Genomic DNA, 21,851 nt, shown 5'->3' on the forward strand with positions numbered 1-21,851 from the left:
AATGGAGATAGTAAGATTGCATTAAACACACTCTATTAATATAGACATAACTGTGAGCCAAACTGATCCTGTCAGAAACTGAAATCTTAGTTTTCATGGGGAAGGTTTGAAGTAGTGAAAGCAACTCTTGCTGGTTTAACAGTAACTTTTACATGTAAGTGATTAGTTCATTATTAATGTTACTATAGAAATCCAAAAATGGGTAGGCTATATACCTTAGCAGTAGAGTATTTGCCTACTAAAGTACCTGTTTGCCCTGAAAAGAAATCTAACACACAAGTTTTAGATGGAACACATGAGAATAACTAATTTGAAGTGTATTTCTTTTTTTTAATTAAAAAAATTTTTTTTCATTGTTTTTATAAAAGTGATATACAGAGGGGTTACAGTAATGTAAGTCAGGTAAAGAGTACATTTTTGAAGTGCATTTCTAAAACCAGCATCAGTTACTTTAAAAAGTAAAATGTTTTCAATTTTAAAGCTTTATTTGTTGTGGATAGAATGAGTAAAATGAGATTAAGGCAAGGACATTTGCCTTCTAATAAAATTTGTTACCTGATTTCTTTATTTTTGCCAGTCCTGAGTCTTTGAACTCAGGGCCTAGGTACTGTCCCTGAGGGTTTTTTTTTTTGTTTGTTTGTTTGTTTTTAACTCAAGGCTAGTGCTCAACCACTTGAACTACTGCTCCACTTCTGGCTTTTTGGTTGCTCTTTCGAGATAAGAGTCTCATAGACTTTCCTGTCCAGGCTGACTTTGAATCACAGCCCTTAGATCTCAGCCTCCTGAGTAGCTAGGATTATAGGTATGAGTCACCAGCACCCAGCTTTTTATCTGAAATTTTCAAGGCCATTTTATGTTAAAACTTTTAAAGTATTTTAACTTTTAATTTGCTTAGTGTGAGACAATTGACCCCCCCATTACTACCATTGATGTGCTTTCCTGTTAATAACTTTCCTGTTTTTGTATTTCTAAACTATTTATTGAAGTAGGTGGGCACTCTTTTCTCTCTGATAAGACTCCTTACTATAATGAGCAGTCATAGCATTGATAGGACAGCAACTGAAAACAAAAGTTTATATACTTCTGAGAATGCCTGTGATGGATCTAAGAATAGTTCACACACAAGAGCAGCAGCACATTACTTTACAAAATGTTTAGCTGTGTATTTTGTTAGGTTCAAATTTATATTATATCAGTTTCAAGATGAAAAAAAGTTCAGGACATTTGTCCTTTCCTTTGAATAGATTTAAAATTTAGAGCTTAGTGAGTGGTAGACCTTTATATCTATCATACTGTTTTATGGCCAGTTTCTTTACAAGCCTTTTCATGAAGCATTACAACAATCTCTTCAGAGGGGCCAGTTCTTGAAAGGAATTGGGTTTAAGCAAAGCACAATTCCTTAAGTTTTGGAACCAGATAAAATCACATTATCTTATATGCAGCATCATCAATTATTGGAGTAGTACCCTTTCAGTATTTAGATAGAAAATTTGAACTAAAAGTCACATGAAGTTTTCTGTCCAGGAAGAAGATTAAACATTGTAAAATACTTGATGAAAGTATGATGACATTTATTTGACATACTTATATTTACAATTTTTTTTTTGGCCAGTCCTGGGGCTTGAACTCCTCCTGAGCACTGTCCCTGAACTTCTTTTTATTTGGGGGGGGTGGTTCCGGTTGTGGGGGCCTGAACTCTGAGCCTGGGCACTGTCCCTCAGTTCTTCAGCTCAAGGCTAGCACTCTACCACTTGAGCCACAGCGCCACTTCCGGCTTTTTTTTTTTCTGCTTATGTGGTGCTGAGGAATCAAACCCAGGGCTTCATGCATGCTAAGCAAGCCACATTCCCAGCCCTACAATGCATTTTTAGTGAAGTGTTCTCACATTTTAAATAATACTAAAAGTAATTTAAAAGCAGTGGCTTGAGCTGTAATCTTTGCTACTAAAAACACAGAAATCTGTAGGATCTTGGTTCAAAGGTAGCTATTAACCAGTGATTCTCAGATTTCAGCCTTCTGAGTAGCTAGGCTCATAGACATGAGCCACTAGACCTGGCCGAAGACATTATTTTAAATGTTCTTTATTCCAAATATTTGATTTCTACTAATTTAGAATTTCTTAGAAATTTCTTCTTAGAAACTAAATTTGTTTCAAATTTAAACTAAGTAAGCCATTTATAATGATGTAATGAAACTACTATATCTGCTTTTAATACTTGATCTCATTTCCATTGATAGACAGGCAGAAAGGTAGCTAATGAGCATGCTTTGCAGATTTAGCAGTGTAATATTTTCCTCTGAATGTAATTGAAGATGGAAGTGATTTTTCTTATATTAAACTTGAGTTGATTAGAAACTCAAAATGCTAATTCAGGTCTTGAGATTAGACATGAAAAGGTATTATAGAAGCCTTCCTTTATTTAAACAAGGAATTAGTATACAACTGTACTTTAAACTTGGATTTTTATATCTAATTTCCTGTTTTTTATAGTCTAGTGAGATGCCCAAATTAACAGAACAGTTAGCTGGGCCACTTCGTCAAATGCAGGTAAGATGGTAATAAATGTTTTTGACAGTCTGATTATAGTACATTCTATAATCAGATAATTCTATATATCATTCTACAGAGACAAGTGCAAGTAGAATTAAATGCATCACTTGATGTGTCATGTCATTTAATGCTACTTTTAAAATTTTGCTTTGATATTGAACTTGAAGCTAGTACTTCCTTGAAGCAAGTGCTCTATCTAGCCATAATTCCAGCCTTTTATATAATGCTATTTTATTACCAATTTCCTTGATCTTCATTTTAGTAATTAAACACTCTTCCTCATTATTGCAATGACTTGTATGGAGTCTATTTAGAGTTCAGAGTTAAAACCAAATAATGTGTATAAGCTATTGTGATGTTTTATTGTATCATTTTTTTTTTTTAGTAGTAAGAAATGGCATCCTATGGAGTATTTAGTTTAACTTTCTTGTACATTTTTCATTTTAGTTTGCAGTAATTTTTTTTACTATTCTAGTTAATGTATATTAATACAAAGTGAGTTTTACTGTTTTAATACATGCATATAATGTACTTTGGTCATATTCATCTATATATCCTTCATTCCAGTCTCCCTTGTTCCTCCATAGGATCCACCTCTTCCTATTATTTTTTTCGTAATCTAGATTTTGTATATGAGAGAAAACATGGTTTATTTTGCTTAATGTGTCGAGTTTCATGATTATATATATATATATACACATATATATATATACACACACAAACATACATATATATATATATACACACACACAAACATACATGTGTATACATGAGATACATTTTTATTCTAGGTATCAATCCCCTACCCTACAAGTAACTTGGAAAGAAAGATTTCTCCCATTCTGTAGGCAGTCTTCATTTTGGTAATAGTTGTGCAAACATTTTTAATTCAATGCAGTGCGGTTTGTCAGTTATTGATATTTTTCCAAGCTATCAGTCTTAGTCAGTGAGCATTGCCTATACCTTATCCAGAAGTGTTTTAGCTGTTTTCCTCTAGTAGTTTCAGAAAGCGAGGTTTTCATTAAGGTATTTGATCAACTTTGATTTGATTTTTCACAGAGAGAAAGAGATAGGGGTCTAGTTTTAGTTTTCTGCATATGAATATAGTCTTCTCAGCACCATTTGTTGATGAGGCTGTCTTAATGTTATGTTTTTTTGTGCCTTGTGTGAATAATCTGATGACTGGATTTGTGGGTGTATTTCTGGCTCTGTTCCATTGGCTCATGTCTTCTTTTGTGTCAGTAACAGTCTTTTTCTTTTACTATAGTTCTGTATTATAAAGTCAGATATGACTTACTCAGAATTGCCTTGGCTGTTCATGGTCTTTTGAACTATCAAAAAAATTTTTTTTATTCTGTGAATTCTTCAGTGGAATTTTGATGGGGTTTGTGCTCAACAAAGTTTTAAAATAACTTTTATCATAATAGATTGCATCTAGATCCTCAGAGAAATCAAGTTCCTGTCTCTTATTCTGTGGATAAAATGTTTTTTTGTCTGCCTTTCTCAGCAATAAACAGAAAACCAGGGAAAGATGAGCTAAGTAAGGCCTTATACCAGAGGAAGAAATATAAATCAGTGCAACAGTTCATATCCTTTCAGTGTTATTTTTGAGAAAAGCAAATGTTAATTTTTATGAATTAGTGAGGAAATATTTTACTGTAGGATTTTTATTTTTCTATTTTATTCTATTTTTAGAGAAAGAACTAGAAATAAGTTAAATGCTGTTCTTGAATACTTTAAATATTAAAGATTTTTTTTTGAAAAAAGATAACCTGAAATTATGCTTTTATTTTTCTCAGCCAGTATGACTTGAGAAATCTTAGTTGTTTCAATGTTTAGCAGTGCAAGCACTGTGCCTGCTTAGAAGAGAATATCCAAATTGCACAATAATATCTAAGATAAAAAAAAGGGACTCTGTAGAAAACTAGCTTTGGAAACCTACAGAATAAAATTTACGTGGGTGATCATAAATAAGGAATTTTAACTATGTCTTTTATCTTTAAAAGGAATGTGCTAAAAGAATTGCAAAAGTTTCAGCAGAAGCCAAATTGGAAATTGATGAGGAAAGTTATCTAAACTCATTCAAACCTCACTTGATGGACGTGGTATATACCTGGGCAACTGGAGCTACATTTGCCCATATCTGCAAAATGACAGATGTCTTTGAAGGTATGGTTAAATTTTTCATTCATACATTTTTCCAGATACAAGAAATGTACTTAGGGATAGGGTTATCGCTAATATTGGTAGAGTGCTTGCCTACCATATATAGAGTTTTAGAATCCCTCCTCCTTACCATCCATACAAAAAAGAAGGAAAGTGAAAAATGTACTTAGAATATTATTAAGGTTATTATTGCTTCTTAAAAAGTTGGTAATAAAATGGAAACTTCTGCATATATAGGTAAAACTCTACAACTGCCTATATATGTAAAACTCTTTGTGGTATTATTACTACCAGAGTAATTTTGGTTTTTGTGCCAGTCCTGCCTGAACTCAGGCCTGGTGTGCTGTCCCTGAGTTTTATGCTCAAAACCAACACTCTACCACTTGAGCCACAGCTCCACTTCTAGTTCATTGGAGATAAAAGAGTTTCATGGACTTTCTGACTGGTCTGGCATCAAATCGTGGTCCTCCTGAGTAACTGGGATTAGAGATGTGAGTCACCAGTGCCTGGCTTCTTTGTGTTATTAAAAAGCAAAGTCTGTGCTTTAAGTTCTAAAATATAGCTCTAGTGCTAGGAGTGTGGCTCATTTCTGGAAAATGTTGGCTGTGAAATCAATATTTAAAGGTAATGTAAATGAAACAGCAAACCTCTTCTATTTTTCATCTGTTGTTGTTTTTCCAAATCTTGAAATAATTTAAGGGTCAGAATGAGTTCTGAGTAGCAATGTAAGTTGGTAGATATCACATAGGTACTTCACTTTTTCAAGGCCTGCTGTGGAGAGGATACAGCCACTCTGCTTGGAGAAAACTCTCTGAGCCTCTCAGGTAGATCCTCTTCAGTAGCCTCAAAAGTTAAGAGTAGGAAGTAATGGGGTTTCTTCTTCTGCCTTAGGTAACATCAACCCAGATCAATCTTTGACTAGAGAAAAAATTGAGCTGTATGGTCCTCCAAAAACTTCCTCTAGGCAGAATTCTCTTTGGGCTTCCTCTTCCACTTTCCTTAATAGCAATTCTAGATCTTCCCTTCTCACAAACATTTTTCCACCTTTGGTTCAGCTTCTTGGCTGCTCCCTCTTTAGAAGAAAGTTAATGCCAGTAGGCATGTATTCTTACCCATATACGTCCTGTACCCTGGAGAAAAGTCTTACCTACCTGTTGCTCTGAATCCCAGGGCCTTCCTCCTCCTCGATATACTTAAATCATATCTTTTCTGCTGTTAGCATATAAATGTTTAAATTTCTTGCCTATACCTTCAACTACCAACATCCAGTGTTTAAGAGCTGAAATCCTACCCACTTGATAGATGAAAGATCCTGGGCAAGTTTTGTTTAATTGTACCTGGTACTGATGCGTGTGTGCAATGCTTGGCACATCGCATTTAGTAAACATTGGCTGTTACTTCCCATTTGGGGGTGGAAGTTATTTTTCTCATCCCCCTCCCTCATCCCTTTTATGGCTAGGCTCTTGAAAAAGAGTAGTCAGTACCCACACTTCCCATTTCAGTCTGCTTTAACCATGCCTCCACTTGTCTTTGCTGAGTCTGTCAGACTTGTCTGCTCAGGCTGGCTCCAAATGGTGATTCTCAGAAGTTACCAGGACTGGCTTTATATTTCATTCTTAAAAAAAAAAAAAAAAAAAAAAAAAAAATATATATATATATATATATATATATATATATATGGTTTATAAATTTTATAAAAGTAAAGTACTTTAGAAAACCCAGCTCAGGGCTGGGAAGGTGGCTCAGTGGTAGAGCGCTTGCCTTGCATGCATGAGGCCCTGGGTTCAATTCCTCAGCACCACATAAGCAAAAAGAAAAAAGCCAGAAGTGGCGCTGTAGCTCAAGTGGTAGAGTGCCGGCCTTGAGCTTAAGAGCTGAGGGACAGCGCCCAGGCCCAGAGTTCAGGCCCCACGACCGGACCCAAAAAAAAAAAGAAAACCCAGCTCAGTCTTCCTGTGTGAATTACTAATATGATTATATGCTTGCTTAGACTCTTCCTGTGTGGATTCCATCTCTGATGAGAGTCTATTTATATATGTAACTTTCCTGTGTTTTTCCCTGTTTGTAATATAGGGATGACAGTAATACTTGCCTCATGAAATTGTGAGGATCAAACAAGAGGAAATCCACAAATACGAAGTGCTGATGTAGAACAAGTATACAGTAAATATCAGGCTTCACCAACTTTTCTAAAATCATATTCTAATTTTACCAGTTTTACCTTTATTCAATTTTACCTTATATCTTAAACAGTTACTCTGCTAAAATATAAGAAAACATTGTTATTATAAGATGTGCATATATATGTAGATGACCTATCACTTTTGAACCTAGATTATAACAGGTTTCTCACCCAGTCTTTCTATAACTCCTGATACCTTCCTTGGCTTACTTACTCCTGCAAACTGTGGCTAAAATATGTGACGCCTTGCTGGTGTGTCCTTTTAATTGTCTTTTCAGGGGCCTGTATACTGTAGAGATCCTCTTTTTAACCAGTCTCATCCCATAAACTACTACCTGAAAGAACCATCTTTGTGGGCTCATTGTTCCAGGTTCAGGATGTGTTTAGAAACTAGGCATGTTGTCCTTAATATACCCTTGTGCAGTATTTTGAGGCTTCTGTTATCATCCCACTGGGATAAGTGTTCGAAGGCACTTCTTTAAGTCCCAAGAGTGTTTAATTCAGGCAGAGAACCCAGGTCCCTCCTTGTACAAGTGGAACTGTTTACAGTTTCAGCTTTAATACACTTGTCTCAGATGGTCAAGATTCATAGGAAAAGGCTCGTCTCCTCTCTTTGTGCTTCCTTGGGTACAAAGAGGAAATTATTTTAGTTCCACAAGAATGAAAAGCTTTTACAAGACATAGCAAATCCTGTTGTGTTCCCTCCACAGGATAATGGACATGGTATTTAGATACCTGAGGAGGCCAAACCCAAGGTCCTTGAAGAAGCTGACTATCAGGCTTTTCTGTACTTTCAGAGGTTTCCCCTTGTTCACTGCCTGACTGCATGCATTCTTATAGATGGCATGTTTGCCAACCTTCCCTAATTGTGCTTTCATCTCACAGAGCATTTAGTTTATCTGCACTAAATAGCAAGTGTCAACATATAATAAAACTGTCAAAGGTGTGGAAATTAAACTTGTCTTCATAATGCCTAACAGAGAAGCCAGTTAAGTTTATCTCAGAGTACTGTTGCTTGTTCTATACTCTTTTGCCTGGCCTCTTAACATTATACTTTTCTTGATTAACCCATTGTACAAATAATTTGTTCCTTTTCTGTCTAGGCAGCATAATTCGTTGTATGAGGCGCTTGGAAGAATTGCTTCGACAAATGTGTCAGGCAGCAAAAGCCATTGGAAACACTGAGCTGGAAAATAAATTTGCAGAAGGTCAGTATCCAGATTTTTCTAATAATTTAGGCAAATCTTCTGACATTTGAGCCCCTGACGTCCTTGTTGGTTTCCATGGAGTACCATCTAGTAGTTTTGTTATAAAATTTTAGCGAGTTTATATGGGGAAAAGTTTAGAGAGTTTATATGTGTACTCATTAGTATTTATTCAGTTACTTTGTGCCAGACATTGTTGTAGATACTAGGAATTGCACAGAGAACAAAACGACAGGACTCCTTGCCTCTGTGGAGCTTACATTCTAGCATGAGAGAGACAGACAAGTCAATAATTAAAGTATATCAGATGGTTTTAAGTATACAGGAATAAAACATGACAAAAGATTTGGGGGATAGATGAGATGGCCAGGCAGCCTCCACAAAGAAAGGGAGTGACATTTGAAGCTCTATAAATACTTGGTATATTTACGTGGCAGTAAGAGGCTAGTGTGGCTGGAGCAGACTGATCAGTGACTGTAGAAGTAGGGGGTTGGAAGGCCCAGGCCTTTCTCTGCAATAATTTAGAGGTTTGGATCTCAAGAATGATGTATAAGTAGTGTAGCAAGTTAGCAGGGTCACTGGGCCAAGGATTTGGGGGTAGGTAGAGGAAATAAGTACATTTGTTAAATAGATTTGTCTTTTCCTCCTGAATGAATTTTGGCTGAGAAAAATCAAAGAATGGCAGGCTGTCAATGCTCATTATTTCTGCATAGGTGATAAGAAGAGATTTGCAAAAACTGGCTTATTGCCTGGCCTGGTGGTTCACACCTGTAACTTTAGCTACTGAGAAGGCTGAGATCTGAGGATCACCATTTGAAGCCAGCTGGGCAGAAAAGTTCCCTGAGACTCTAGTTTCTAATAAACTACTCTGAAAAAGCTGGAAGTGGCACTGTGGCTCAAGTGGTAGAACACTAGCCCTGAGCAGTAGCTCAGTGAGAGCTTAGGCCCAGAGTTCAAGCCCCAGGACTGACCAAAAAAAAAAAAGAGAGAGAGAGAGAGACTGGTGTATTTTTCAATTTAAGTATGAATTTTTCTTTTTCTTTTTTTTTTGTCGGTCATGGGCCTTGAACTCTGGGCCTGAGCGCTGTCCTTCAGCTCTTCAGCTCAAGGCTAGCGCTCTTCCACTTGAACTATAGTGCCACTTTCATTTTTCTGGTGGTTTATTGGAGATTAAGAGTTTCATGGACTTTCCTGCCAAGGCTGGCTTTTTGGAGATTAAGAGTTTCATGGACTTTCCTGCCCAGGCTGGCTTTGAACCGAGATCCTCAGATCTCAGCCTCCTGAGTAGCTAGGATTACAGGCGTGAGCCATGGGCACCCGACAAGTATGAAAGTTTTAAAACTAAAACATGTATATCTGTCCTTACAACAAAAAGAATCTCACATAGTTACTAAAACTATATTACTCTCCAGATGATTTTTTTTTTAGCAGTTTTAAACACTACCCCTACATATTCAGTGTACTTCACAGTCAAAGAGTAGAGGTCTGTCTGTCTTAAGTTTTCCATCTTTAGGAGGCTGTGAATTCCTTTAGGTATCTTAGACCAACCTGTGTGATTTTGATTTATGAGGTACTATAATTTAATTAGGATTGTCATGCTGTCTTTGAAAGCCTAAACAGTATTTTCTTTTCTCTTAGGAATCACCAAAATCAAGCGAGATATCGTGTTTGCTGCCAGCCTCTACTTATAAAAGAGTCAACTTAAGGAACATGGGATTTAAAAATACTCACCTCTGGTTTGATTATAGTTGACTACAAATGCTTACAAGTGTTGTGGTTCTCTCATCTCAAGACAGTTGTCCTTACACATTTTAATATGTATTATATTTAAATCAAACATTATGGGAAAGCATATTACATACACATATGTACATAAGCATTACATTTTTTAATAAAAATGTATAGGTGGGGCATTGCTTTAGTGGAAGGCTTGATATTTTTTTTGATGATCTTAGAGCTATTAGATAACCATTGTGTTAAATGTGATTATATACATAAAGTGGGCATTCAGGAGGCATAGCAGCAGCAGTCCTGTAAAGGCCTGTACACCAGGAAGAAAGACACATCCTCTTGCCTTCTAGTTGCAGTCATTTTCCTTTAGAAAACAGGCCAGTTTCATCTGCCATCTTGCTACCCTTTAGGGCTGGTGATTGTTCCGATAGTGATTTCCTGTTGTTGGTGTTTCATGCAGAGTTGTATGAGAGTCCTCCTCTTTTCTTTCTTTAAAGGGAGAATTTCTTGCCTTGAAGAAATCCGATACATATACAGCCTATATGGAACAAGTTACATATGGAAGTTACTTATATTTACTAGTGCAATTTACCTAAGCTTAAAAACCACATAAAAAGGTGCAAGAATCTGTTGGCAAAGATAAGCAAAAGGATATGCATTGAATGTAAAAATTTAGACTATAAAAAATTAGTAGCTAATAGGATTTTTAAAAAAATGCATTTAGAGTTGCTTTGTTATGCTTTTGGTAAATAGTTTCAGTCTACTAACACTTAATAAAAGTGTTACATACATAAGTTTTCATACCAGAAAGAAAATTGTTTATAGCCACAGGTCTCAACTTTTGAGTTTGTAAATAGTAACCTAATTTTTATCCACTGTATGTCCTTAAGATTTACTTTAAACACATGATTCTTAGTCACATTCCCTGCCTTGTCAGATTTCTCATTGGGTTTTTTTTTCTTCTACTTATTATCTAAATCTTGATGGTATCAAGATGTTGGCTGCTGCCCTGTATACTTACAACTAATATTGCAACCACAGCTCCTTGAATGAGTCCAGTCAACACATCGCTCCAATGGTGTTTGTAATCAGAAACTCGAGAAAGGCCCACATAAATGGATACAGCAACAAGACCAAATTGTAGTGTGGGACGTAAGAGTCTTGCCCAATCTCCCTTCATCCTGGCTTGAAGGTAAAGCTAACAGAAACGATAAGAATAAAGAAAATAGTTCATTTACTATGCCAACTGAAAATAGAATATATTCCAGTAAGTATCACCATGCTTCTAAAGGGTTGGCATTCAAATTGACTATCAGACTAGCTACTATATATGGAATAGAACTTCAAGTATTCTTGTACTTAATGCCTTAAAAGTTAATATCTTTAAGCATAAAAGAATATATACTATTGCAACCATAAGTTGCAATAGTATATATTCTATCTGGCTATTTTACCCTTCAAATTATAAAGCCAGTGGTTTGTTTATGACTTTTTAGACAGTATTTCAAGTCAGCTCCTCCCTTTGCTGTTTGGGTTGTTAAATACAATGTTGTAATTAGTTCTAGTTTTGAGATAAACTGCTAGCATGCTCAGCACAGCTTGCCCCAGCCCTTCTAAGGACTGTTTGCTTAACTCGCCAGTTTACTTGAAAGCTCTGCTAGCCTCCAACTATTTAACGGAGTCACTAAGACTAAACACATTATCAGTGTAAATAAATAAAATTGGCTCAAATAATAACACACATTGTAGCATCCTTTTTTGGTACTATGAGACGTGAATATTTCCTTTTTCTGATACCTACCTTCTCACTTTGGATGCATTAGTATCTCAAGATTTTGTTGGTTGTTTTTGTGGTACTGGAGTCAGGGCCTTATACTTGCTAAGCAGTCACTTTACCACTGGAGCTATTCTACCACCCTATTTTAAATTTTTGATGCAAAATAAATTCTTGAGTGAATCTTCTCACTTTTTAAAGCGTAATTTCTACTCACTAAGGATATAACTTTCTACTAGTTCTAAGAATATAAAATTGCAGTATTCGCAATTAAGTTTATTGGGGGCTGGGAAGGTGGCTCAGTGGTAGAGCGCTTGCCTTGCATGCCTGAGGCCCTGGGTTCGATTCCTCAGCACCACATAAGCAAAAAGAAAAAAGCCGGAAGTGGCGCTGTGGCTCAAGTGGTAGAGTGCTAGCCTTGAGCTGAAGAGCTGAGGGACAGCACCTAGGCCCAGAGTTCAGGCCCCACGACCGGGCCCCCCCCAAAAAATAAATAATAGAAATTAAGTTTATTGGGTAGGTAGTACACAACTATAATTCCAGCACTCTGGAGAATGAGGCAGAGGATCACAGATAGGGAAGCTAAAACTACACAGTAAGACCTGTCAGTAAAAGTATAATATTAGCATTCATTAAAAAATTTTGTGCAATAATTTATGACTCAGACTTAAATTAAGTGTAGTCTTCAGAATTTCCAAGGCTCTGCCCATTGACACTACCTATTTAAAATAGATGTGCAAATCCATTCCCAGTTGGGCACTGCTTTAGGGTGTTCTGTTCTCAGCAGCTGGCAAATACCCAGAGGTTGTCTAATTTTATCAAGTACACAGTATAAACATCTAGTTCTAAAAGAGCATACCAGCTGTTTAACTGGTCTGACTCATTTGCTAGATTAAGTGCTACTGGAATTCTGTGGATTCCCTTACCCCAAACCTTATTTTTTGTTGTTACTCCAACTATGACAGTAGTAGCAAAAAAAAGGGACTTGTCTCAAGATTTGCTCATTATATCTCCCTTAACTAGAAAGAAACTCAAGTAGAAAAGACTATGGTGAAACCAAGCTTTGGATATTGCTGTCAGAAAGTTCAGTTATCACCAACAGGCTACTCTGACTAAAAATATATACCTAGGAATCACAGGCTTCTGAACAGAGATATCTTAAGCCCTACCACTTAGGACAAAGCAAGAAAAAAAAAACCCTCTAAAATGGGACTTAATTAAACTGCTTCCATTTTGTACCTCCAACCTAAGGGAAATTCAGGACTCTTAAGTCTCATGTAAGATTCTAAAATTCCCTCAGCAGTATTTTCCTTCCAAAGAATCCTGACTTCTATTGTAGGTATCACATTGTTTTTGTTAATTGTGACTATGAAGTATTATTTTGCCCAGATTTCTTCCCCAACATCCTAAAGAAGGGAATTTATTCACTCTGGATCAGTAATCAAATAAGCTGCAGCATACTTTAGGAAAATCTTTGCCCCTATAAGTTTCTTCTTATACATCCATCTATGTAGACACATTTCCCATCAATGAAACTCATAGATGCAGGAAATTATTCTACGTTGAAGGACTTCAGGGATCTGCTTTTAGTTCTGCACCTAGTCTATGTTCTATACACTGGTTCCTCTGGGTGCCAATAGCCATGTCTTGAGAAAAGTTGCTAATTGGGAGTACTGTGTTTTCATGGGGCATGAGTACTGAGTGTTTCCCTGTGAAAGACAGGCATCTCATAGATCTTTACTCTTGCCTATGAAGACTTCTCTATTTCAGTTGACCCCAAGAAAGTAAACACCACCAGGAGTTTTTTAGACCTTGATTCATAGGTGACATGCCTAGAATTCCACTGTGACTTTTGTCCCAGGCTATTAATCTGTGTGAGTAGGCTTCACTTCCTGTCTTTTTCAGGTTCTACAGTACAAACATTTTAAGATCTCACTGCCTGGAGATGCTTAGTTGAGCACTTGGCTAAAAAGTCTACCACTTTTTAAAATTCTATTTTTAAGATATTTCTTTAAAAGCCCATAGCCAGCCTATTTTTATCCTGAAGTTCTTGAACACATCACATCAGAGCACTTGGTCAGAACAAAGCTAACTAACAATGTGTGAGCTGGATGCCAGAAAACAGCTTCTGGTTACAGGAGTGTCGCTGCACATTACCCATGATTTTGGACAAAGCAAGTACTTCATATGACTTCAAAGAATCTCTCCATCATTCCCTAACTGCTACAGAGAAACAATGTCTGAAGCTAAAACTAGAAATAGGGACAGAGCTTATAGCAAAAGGCTCATTATTGTCCCTGCCTTTGCAAACTCAAAACTTAACTCCTTTCCCCATTTGTGTCGTCTGTTGATAGGGGCATTAGCCCATTCTGGGTAAGGCATTTAATTCTTTCATCTTTTAACAGAAGAATATGTGGTACCAGACAGGCTCAGCAGCATTAGCTGATACTTTCAAATTGCCCTCCTAAAGAAAACTACTGATGAAGGGGTGAGTCTTATTTGGAAAATGTTGCCCTGCCTTCTCTCACAAAAGAACACACAAGATAGTTTAAACCAGGCTCCTCCAAGATGTGCTGGACTTTATTCTCCCTCAGAAATTCCCACTGGAAGTTCAGAGTTGTCTATTTTCAGAAGTTGTTAAAACGTACCTATTGGGTACTTGATAGGCTGTTTGCAATCTAAAGTTATGAAGGAAACAGACAAAGAGAGCAAGCCATAAGGTGGGGGGGCTGTGGCTGTGAAAACCCAGGTGGCCCATTAGACATAGAGTAGGTCCAGGTACTGGTGAGGCATTAGTTCCATTCCATGTGCGGCTTCATTATAAATAGCTTTCCTTTAGGGAGGTTCTCAGGGAATGTGCTACGTTAAAGCCAAAGATACAGAAGGTCAATTTAGAGCTTCCCTTTGTGTGTTTAATCAAAATCTTGTTTTTGTTTTATTTCTACTAAAGTTATGCAGCTTTACGTTGGTTATAGGACTTGAATTTAGGGCCTAGGCATTATCCCTGAACTTTTTTTGCTCAAGGCTAGTACACTACCATGTTGAGTCCCAGCTCCACTTCCAGTTTTTAGGTAGTTAACTAGAGAGAAGAGACTCACAGCCTTTCCTGCCCCAGCTAGCTTTGAACCTCGATCTGCTTCTAATACCACATCCAGCAAACAAATAGGCTGTCCCAACTATAATGTGGGTCTCAGTTTAGTCTTCCAGTTTGGGCTTCTAATTCACCATCTACAGCTTGACTCGTGTTTTTCTTTTTTGTTTGTTTGTTTTGTTTTTTGCCGGTCATGGGGCCTGAACTCTGGGTCTGGGCGCTGTCCATCAGCTCTTCAGCTCAAGGCTAGCACTCCACCATTGAGCCACAGCGCCACTTCTGGCTTTTTTCTTTTTGCTTATGTGGTGCTGAGGAATCAAACCCAGGGCCTCATGCTTGCAAGGCATGCATTCTACCGCTGAGCCACCTTCCCAGCCCCGACTCGTGTTTTTCTATGGGCCAGGAGCTCTTTCTCATTTGCCCAAGGCTCAGATGTTCTTCCCAGTCCCAGAAACAGAGTCATGAAATGTCAACAGTTCTAAGTGATGGATTGAAATGGGTGGTGTAAAATTGTAAGAAAAGGGTGGTGTGAAAAATTAAAGAAGGCTTCAATAGGCGAGTAGCAACTAAGAAGCAGTTTGTGGCAGAGAAGAAAGCTTGAAACAGTGAGGGACTTTGTAACAGGCAGTGATATTAGCAATCTGGTGGTTCAACTTTCACAATAATAGGAAAAAAATCTTTTCATGCATTTCTCATGTCTAGTACCATGACTGTTCTGAATAACCACCCAAATTTGGAAGTCTTAACGATCAGCCAAATTCAAGGGTAGTATTAAACGCTTAAACTGGCCGTATGTATGCGGAGCAGCTTCTTCCTTGAGCTTCCACCAGTCAAGGCACCTCTGCTAGTGCAACGCTGGGCTACCAATCAGGGCAGAACAATAATCAATGGGATGGCTGTAAGGCATTTTTAACTGGAAGTTAATTTCTAGGTGTTAGAAATTCTTAAATGACTGCACATCTCCACCCAAACCTGGGACTGATGCATGATGCCAAGATGCCCAGGGCATCAAGATGAATCACTGCCTAAGGAATTTGGGAAAAAGGAAGCTAAATGTTGCATATAAATAGGAGAGCTGCAAAGCAAGGAGACATCTAGACATCTATGTATTCAGAACTGAAATCAAATCTGGGACTAATCCCAATCAAGTAAATATTTCCACTGTCTAGAGTCAGGAAAAGGCAGTGCGTGGCTAGGCTTCTCCAGGAAGGCTGCAACAAACTTAGGCATCTGGACTTTTTCCTCATAATTTACTTCTAAATGGCTCACATTAACCCATTTACCACGTCATGGTTGAAGTAATTTTCCCTTTGTGTATATGTGTGTGTCCACTCAGCACACCAATATCTCATCAGTGAGACTTCTTAGAGGACTTTTTATCAATACAGCAAGTGTTACTGATTGTCAAGAGATACCTTGAAAGATCAGAGACATTAGCCTCTCCTCTCAGAGGCCTCTCCTTTGCATCAGAGAAATGGTGGAAGTCACTGATACTTTTTTCATAAAGATTATGAGAAAGCATTTTCAAGAATGTAAAGTGCAAGTCAAGTATCAAAGATTTGCCAAGTCTCTGAAAAAGGACTAAGATGATGCTATCTCAGGTGAGAGGATAGCAAACCACAGATCCTGTGAGTCAGGTTCAACACTTCAAAAATAGTTCGGTATAGTTACTAATTGGTGCTTTGAGGAGTGCTCTCCCTGTTACCTCACCTAACATTTGTTCAAGTGTCCTATTTTTAAAAGAGCAAAATATATGTTGGCTCCCTTTGAGAGGAAAGCAAATTTTCCTAGTAAAATGTGACAATGGCATATGCTGTTAACTACCTTGAAGTAAATTACACTTCTCATGGAACATCTATACAATCATTTAGGTGTTAAAAAGGAAGCCCTTAATTCTGCTGAGCTTGCATTCTGTTGCTATGAAAGATTTAAAAATTTCCAGACTGTTGGAGAAGCCAAAAATGAGTCTGTAATGGCTTGATATTTTGTGTCTGGATTTTTTTTTTTTAAATTCAGCTTACAAGTTATACAGAGGGGTATTTCATTGTAGATATGAATTTTACATGTTACATGGCACCTGCAATTTTTACTTTCTTTTCTTTTTTTCATGTACTGGGGCGCGAACTCCTGCTTGGCTTTTTTGCCCCAGGCACCAATTGAGCTACACCTCCACTTCCAGTTTTGATTAATTGGAGTTAAGAGTCTCATGGATGTTTCTGTCTTCAAACCATGATCCTCAGATCTCAACCCCTAAGTAGCTAAGATTATAGGTGTGAGCCACCAATATCTGACTTTCACAATAGTTTTAACTTAGGAAATTTGGTTTTTCAAATAAGATTCTGGTACAGGTGATTTTAAATTCTTAGGCCAGGGCTGGGAAGATGGCTCAGTGGTAGAACGCTTGCCTTGCACGCCTGAGGCCCTGGGTTCGATTCCTCAGCACCACATAAGCAAAAAGGTAAAAAAGCCGGAAGTGGCTCTGTGGCTCAAGTGGTAGAGCGCTCTCGCCTTGAGCTGAAGAGCTGAGGGACAGCGCCCAGGCCCAGAGTTCAGGCCCCACGACCGGACCAAAAAAAAAAAATAAATAAATTCTTAGGCCAAATTAACTCCCATTAATCTACCCTTAATATTACACATGATAGAATTTTTAACTTAACCCTGAAATACTCATACATCATTTAACATGATTAAAGAAAATGTAGAAATCTGCAGATATACATGGAATACAATTACATGAGAATCTATGAAGATGATGTATAGCTGATCAGTTAGGATAGAAAGCTCTCCTTTTCCTCTAAATGTTGGTAATACATAATACAGAGTATACATATAATTTTGTTAAGTACTATGTAAATAGAAAACATTATAAAAGAATTGAAACTGATCTTCAAAGATTCCTTGAATGTGTTTTCAAGCTTGGTCTTCTATTAATTACTGGAAAAAATACACCCAGGGTTAAGGTGGCTATGACTCAAGTGGTAGAGAGTCTGCCTAGCAAGTATAAAGCCCTAAATCAAACCCAGACAGACAGACACAAAACCAAAAATGACACATTCATTTAGTTTTATAAGCAAAATACAGGTACAGATCTTTTCTAATGCCTCTAGGGGAACTTAAGAGTAACATACATGCAAATGACCATGCTGCTCCATAAGCCAATGATTAGAAATGGACCAGGGAGTGCCACAGACAACTCCCAGAAGTGGAAAAACTGGTCCCATGGAAAGCTGTGTGGGGAAAGTTCAGCAAGTGAAAGGAAAACAAAAACTGCTTCAACAGAAGTCACAATAGCTGCTTTGCTGTTGATAATCAAGTTCAACTCAACAGCAGACAGCAGAAGCAAAGTATCAGGCAGGACTGTGAACCCACATTGAGAGGTTAGGAGTGGCTCTCAGGGGTGACTGTTACAGGTGTAGGCTCCAGAAGTGTCCCAAATTTAAGGATGCACATTCTTAGCAGGAAACTCTTAAGAGACTTGCTGATATGTTCACTTTTGCCTGCCCTGTGCAGCATCAAAGACACCTATGCATAGCTGCCACCCACACACTGCATATTCCAACTATCAGTAGGCACAGAATACTTACTGCTACGAACAGCATGCAGTACATGGAGAACGAAGAGTGGCCTGAGTAGAAGGACAATCTAAAAGAGAAAGAAGAAAAATATCAATACTTTCCTCTTAGAAGCTGAGGCTACTCCTTTCTTTTGCCCCTCATGGTGCTGGAGATCATAAGCAGCCTTCCTTGGGCATACTTCAACACGCATTCTCTGACTGAGCCACACCCCCGCCCTAGACTATTATTAATTTTATAAGGCTTAGAGCTTCACAGTGCATGTGGCTCCTTCCCTTCACCTTTTAATAATTATCAGGATGGGGGGGTGGAGGACAACTGTCACAAGAACATTATGGAGTGTACAAAAGGTCTGATGGCAGATGGCGACACAGTATCACTGATATCTATACAGCAGTATCACTGTATTGAAACCTTCAGGATAGGCAATGAGTCATGAGCACACTTGTCAAGCATTTCTTCAGATGTCAGGAGTAATACTTCACAAGCCATAACTAGTATAAGTGGCCTTGACTTTATTACATAAAAACTCATAAGCCCATATTTAAGGTTTATTTTCCAATTATAGCATCTGCTCCTGAATAATGTAATAACTTCCTATGAAATACTCAGTTACTTCATTTTTTCCATCCATATGTTTGTGTGTTTTCCATGAGCATGTATCTTGTCTTTCCAAACAGATTAAGTGTTTTGGTTTGATACTCCTCTTTAAATTGTGCACTGACAGTGTTGAACCAGATGAATATCTCATTATTATAGTCCACAGACATCTGAGTATCATCTTTATACCTAAAAACGACAGCACGTAACATTTTTATGGTACTACTAAAAAGGAAAACTGAAGTTAATACTGCAGATATAAGTTCTTCTTACACAGAATTAGCCATTGCAATGAGAAAGTGGGCATGTTAGTGGAGGTGTGGAAAGCACCCAAGCAAAGCCCTGGAATGTCTCTTACACACACTGTACATACACTCTGTTTTATTCGAAAGAAGTATACAGTGGATGGTGGATTCAGAAGAGAAAAGGCTCATCAAAAAGTATGTAAGTGGCATATGGTAGGTGGGGAAGTAAATACTACTTAAATACATGTTAATGGTGGCTCTAGAAAAAAACATTTTTAATCCAAGAACTTTGTCTTTTTGTAAGTCAGACACATTCCTAAAAGAGAGAACCTTTTAGTTTCCTGTGTCATCTAGAAATTATATAATTAAACCTGATTAAACCAGGCACCAGAGGCTCACACCTGTAATCCTGGCTACTCAAGAGGCTGAGATCTGAGGATCGTAGTTCAAAGCCCACCAGGGCGGGAAAGTCCATGAAACTCTTTATCTCCAATAAACCACCAGAAAACCAGAAGTGGCGCTGTAGCTCAAGTGGTAGAGCACTAGCCTTGAGCTGAAGAGCTGAGGGACAGTGCTCAGGCCCAGAGTTCAAGCCCCATTTTTTCATCACAGTGACCTTAACTGAAATGGTGAAGATTTTGGTCTAGCTAAGAGCCCTATCCTTAGACTTTAATGAATCTTAAATTTCAATTAACCATAGACTACAATCTCTTCATTATTATACCTATAATAAAGATGAAATAACTCAGCTTTTCATCAAATCTTAGGAAAATATTTGAGAGAAAGTTTATAGGGATAAAGATGTCCTTCAAAAGGATGCTGCATTAATTCTGGGGAATGGTCCATCAAACAATAAGCAACCTTAAACAATCAATTACATCAGCCTTGACTACATTACTGTGAATTTCTATTAAAATGGCAAACTAAAGCATTGGTTTAGCTCAGCGCTGGTGGCTCATGCCTGTAATCTTAGCTACAGGAGGCTCAGATTTGAGGATTGTAGTTAGAAGCCAGCCTGGGCAGGAAAATAGATTCATCTCCAAAAAACTATTCAAAAAAGCCAGAAGTAGCACTGTTGTTCACATAATAGAATGTTACCCTTGATCACAGACAGGCTCAGGCCATCAGTTCAAGGCCTAGGCTTTGTCAGTCAGGATAGCCCTTTCTCCTAGGAAGGTGATTAAACTCAATCTGAACCCCATAACCATTCACCATATCTCATTCTTCCTCTTCCTTTCTCCTCCTCCTCTTCTGTACTCCCAGCATCTAATCCATGTTCAACGTACTTTATAAATTACAAAGATAACCATATCCACCAGAAATGAACTGATACAAAATATTTCTTAATGCTTGAGGGCTTATGGGGAGATTATATTACAAGGAACCTGGATAATCATCAATTTGTTCTCCTACAACCAAATTGTCTTTTTCCCAGTACCCTGCATTCTCAAAAGTTAAAAAAAGAAAATCACAAAACAGCTGTTGCCATTAGCTCAAAACTGTAATCCTACTTTCAGCTGAGATTTAAGAGATCACAGTTCAAAGCCAACTCCAGTAGAAAAGTCCTAGACTCCATCTTCAAGTTAAGCTGAAAAAAGTCAGACTGGAGGTGTGGCTTAAAGTGGTAGAGCACCAGCCAAACAGGCTAAAGGTAAGATGGAAGTGATGGTTTTCAAATAGTGTGTGTTTATGTAACCTGCAACTAGTCTGCCAACTTTTAACCTTCCTGCATATCAGGAAATCATTAATTTCTAGTCACCAGAACCAAGAGAGCAAGAAAAGTGTCTTTAGATAAAATTAAAGCAGATACACCAGTAACAAGAGAAGAGACCAAGACCCAAACAACTGTCAAATTATTAGAGTTCATTAGGAAGCTTGCCAGACAGGTCACACCTGTTCCTTTCAGATAGACCAGGTGACATCACTGCAGCTCATGAGGACTAGGCACAGTGCCTCAATACCTCCCTTAAGAGCTTTTGTACTCAGTGACAAAAGCAGAAAAGTTACATTTTCTTTAGTATCCCAATTCCTCTTGCTGTTAAAATAACAGAATCTTTAGATTACCTTTCTAGTACATTTAGACTATAGTCTAAAGAAAGGATAGCTAAATATATTTTGCAAATACTAAAACAAAACGAGCATTTTGCTTGTGTATCACACCCATCATTAGAACAAACTGCTGAACACAAAGTAACAGACTTCTCTAAGCCTCGCCAACTTCTCCAGAGCCGCCATCTGTTAACAAACTACTAATTAGCTCCTGATGTGTTCAAGCTGTACTTGTTCATCCTCTCTCCTAGACTAAGCTTGCTACATTCCTTCCATAAATATTACTTGAGTCAATTCAGCAGCTGATTACTCCATGAAATCTTTCCTTAAAAAACAGACTACAGGGCTGGGAAGTTGGCTCAGTGGTAGAGCGCTTGCCTTGCATGCCTGAGGCCCTGGGTTCGATTCCTCAGCACCACATAAGCAAAAAGAAAAAAGCCGGAAGTGGCGCTGGGGCTCAAGTGGTAGAGCACTGGCCTTGAGCTGAAGAGCTGAGGGACAGTGCTCAGGCCCAGAGTTCAGGCCCCACAACCGGACAAAAAAAAATTAAAAAAAAAAAAAAAAAAAAAACAGACTACAGAGCTGGGTGCCAGTGGTTCATGTCTGTAAAACTAGCTACTCAGGAGGCTGAGATCTGAGGATCACAGTTCAAAGCCAGCCTGGGCAGGAAAGTCAGTGAGACTCT

At 37.9% G+C, this 21,851-nt stretch overlaps 2 protein-coding genes across 5 annotated transcripts in view; one reads left to right on the forward strand and one right to left on the reverse strand.

Annotated features, from left to right (window-relative positions):
• Positions 1-11,796, forward strand: part of Mtrex (Mtr4 exosome RNA helicase) — a 57,883-nt gene extending 46,087 nt beyond the window's left edge. Inside the window, exons 24-27 of the mRNA XM_070041173.1 lie at positions 2,492-2,548; positions 4,558-4,720; positions 8,003-8,107; positions 9,743-11,796. Of these exons, the coding sequence (XP_069897274.1) occupies positions 2,492-2,548; positions 4,558-4,720; positions 8,003-8,107; positions 9,743-9,795 (378 nt within the window). The 3' untranslated portion in view covers positions 9,796-11,796. The remainder of the gene's footprint in view (positions 1-2,491; positions 2,549-4,557; positions 4,721-8,002; positions 8,108-9,742) is intronic.
• Positions 9,974-21,851, reverse strand: part of Plpp1 (phospholipid phosphatase 1) — an 82,420-nt gene continuing 70,542 nt past the window's right edge. For all 4 annotated transcript variants that reach the window (XM_070041174.1, XM_070041175.1, XM_070041176.1 and 1 more), the window contains 3 exons: positions 18,285-18,342; positions 10,857-11,033; positions 9,974-10,373 (listed from right to left, as the gene is read on the reverse strand). In XM_070041174.1, the coding sequence (XP_069897275.1) occupies positions 10,242-10,373; positions 10,857-11,033; positions 18,285-18,342 (367 nt within the window). In that variant the 3' untranslated portion in view covers positions 9,974-10,241. The remainder of the gene's footprint in view (positions 10,374-10,856; positions 11,034-18,284; positions 18,343-21,851) is intronic.

Source organism: Dipodomys merriami, unplaced genomic scaffold (assembly GCF_024711535.1).
Source record: "Dipodomys merriami isolate MVZ:Mamm:240054 unplaced genomic scaffold, mDipMer1.0.p SCAF_30, whole genome shotgun sequence".
Lineage (NCBI taxonomy): Eukaryota > Metazoa > Chordata > Mammalia > Rodentia > Heteromyidae > Dipodomys > Dipodomys merriami.